The 2,500-nt window shown below is 49.5% G+C and overlaps 1 protein-coding gene across 1 annotated transcript in view; it reads left to right on the top strand.

Annotated features, from left to right (window-relative positions):
* Nucleotides 1-1,038: 1,038 nt before the first annotated feature.
* The window catches only part of LOC122267211 (uncharacterized), a 79,697-nt gene continuing 78,235 nt past the window's right edge, over nt 1,039-2,500 (top strand). Inside the window, exon 1 of the mRNA XM_086533705.1 lies at nt 1,039-1,596. Coding sequence (XP_086389831.1) covers nt 1,263-1,596 — 334 coding nt within the window. The 5' untranslated portion in view covers nt 1,039-1,262. The remainder of the gene's footprint in view (nt 1,597-2,500) is intronic.

A 2,500-nucleotide genomic window follows, 5' to 3' on the forward strand; every position in this document is an offset into this window, starting at 1 on the left:
CTTCTTTCTCTCTCTCTCTCCGTCTTTCCTTTTACTTTACCTTCCGAAATGAAAAGAATAAAACCAAATGACATTTGTTTGTTTTCCCGCCGTCGATCGAAGCAAACCCGCCGTCCCAATCGGTTCCAATTGACTCCGTGGCCTCTGCCTATCATCCCTTATTATATCATCATTGTCTAATGACTCGGCATCATCATCATCATTTAGGCCGGGTAATTGAGATCGGCAGCCTCCAATCTCCTTCGGCCCGAGAGCATCATTATCAGGATCTGCTTATTCCAACTCAAACACCGCCTGCGTCTAACACTCGAATCACTTTGTAAACAAAACACTAATTTCTGATTCCGGGTCTCCGAGAAGGGCGTATGTAACAAGCACTGTATTTACGGCTGTCAGAAGAGAGGGAGTTGTTGGGGGGAGGGGGGAGGGGGGAGAAGGATAAGGAGGAGGAGGTGGAGGGGGGGTGAAGGGTACGGGAGGGTTAGTAGGAGGAGGAGAAAAGGGCATACAGTCATTACAGACAATGCCCCGAATTATTGGTGTCGCCATACCCGAGGCTTCGTTAGAACAGGGTTTTCGTGCGGCGGCCGAGCGTGCATTGAGGAGACGCGGGAGTCGGGAAGATGGGTGCGATTCCCGCCCTCCCTTTTTCCTCCCAAGGCTTTGGTGGCGAGGCGGAGGGACAGGAACCTTATAACGTTTTGACAGAGGCAATCTAGTGCCTATTCTGGAACCAGGCCGCCGCGGACAGATCCCTCCGTCCAACTTAACTGCCGCATTATTGATGACAACTTGACACAAAGCCCAGAAAAACTCTATAGGTACCCCATTAAGTCGATGAAATGGACACTCTAATCGAAGCCCTGTTTGTCATTCAGTCGCGCTCCCTCGGCCGGCCAATGAGCGCGCGGCGGCTCGGTCGGACGCGTGACAGCAGCCAATGAGCGGGGGCGAGGGGCGGGGCGGGCGGGCCGAGGGGCGGGGCCTATGATAATCTCCGGGCGGAACAATGGTGAGGTGAAGAGCGTAGGTGCGGCTGCCGGACCTTCAGTATTTGTTGACAAACCGGCAACGCTATACAGCCGTGAGTGACGCTAGTGTTGCCCCCACACAGGACTCGCCCTCCTCTCTCTCTCTCTGTCTGTCTGTCTGTCGGGGAAAAGTGACTGTGGATGACCGTTTTTCGTTGCATGGCCGCGGAGTGGGTGTAGTGAGGACAGTGAGTGGGGTGCGGCGGCGCGCGGCTCTAGGACAAGTCTAGAATGCTGCTGATGGAGGAGATGTTGCCTCACCTTGGCTACGTGCAACCCGCCTTCCACGTGCTGAGCCAGCTCGCCAGGCCCGTCCCGCTGCCGCTCGGACAACAGCTGCCTCCGCTGCCCAGCCTCAGCCACTTCAACAGCCACAATGGCCTCAAGATGGGCGGAATGCCGCCCACCACTCACGAGGGCGGCCCGCACCCGCTCGCCTTCTCCGTGCTGGGTCGCAGCGGCGGCGGCGGCGGCGGCGGCGGCTTTCTGGAGCGGGCGGCAGGAGACCCCAACGGCGCGCTGCCGGCCGGCCTTCCGTCGCCCTACGACCGAGACGACGACAAAGGTGAGTGCTCTCGGGCCCTCGTGCACGACCCGAAGGGACGTTACACCTGCAGGAGGCGCGGGAGAGAGAGAAGAAAAAAACCGCGGTCAGCGGAGCGGGAATACCTGCCCGCGGTCTCCCGCCGCTCGCCTCGCACACCCTCGGCCCTACGGCGGGCGGTCGCGTCGCTACCCTTCCTCTGGATAGCCGCCCTTGCCACACACCCTGTCACCCTGACCTTTTATTCTGACACGTCTATAAAACTCCTTTCTATAAACTTCTCTTTCTCTCCTGTCTGTTGCCCCAAAAATAATTGTATTGATGATAAACTTCTCCGCGCAAAGCACATGCTATCCACTCATCTGTTTTTAACGGTATATCATAATCGTCTGATATAAACCTTTCAATAAAGCTTTTACAAATATCACTTTCTGTCATGGTTTACTTTCATCTATAAACTTATTCTTTATGAAGCAACATCTGCAATTCACAATATTTCATCATATCTTCCGTTTAGTTGTATTTAAACTTGACGATGAAATAAGAAGTTAGAATTTATAAACGCAAAAGTGTTCTTATTTTATATAATAATGTCTGCGGTAAAAAAGCGATGGAAGAATTATACATAGGAATGGAATATCTATATCAGTATTTACCGAATAGGGAGTATATATATATATACTGAGTCTTATATATATATATATATATATATATATATATATATGTATAGATATATATATATACGTTAATATATATATGTATATTGTAAAATATACATATGTTGATGTTATATGTAGTCGATGTATTACGTGTGTTTGTATGTTTTTATTACTAAAACTATTTTGATATATAAGATCATATATAATATCTATAGTATATATATTATATATATATATATAACTATATAATAGGATATATAAATAAA

Source organism: Penaeus japonicus, unplaced genomic scaffold (assembly GCF_977035675.1).
Source record: "Penaeus japonicus unplaced genomic scaffold, GWHDUDI00000001_assembly GWHDUDI00000039, whole genome shotgun sequence".
NCBI lineage: Eukaryota > Metazoa > Arthropoda > Malacostraca > Decapoda > Penaeidae > Penaeus > Penaeus japonicus.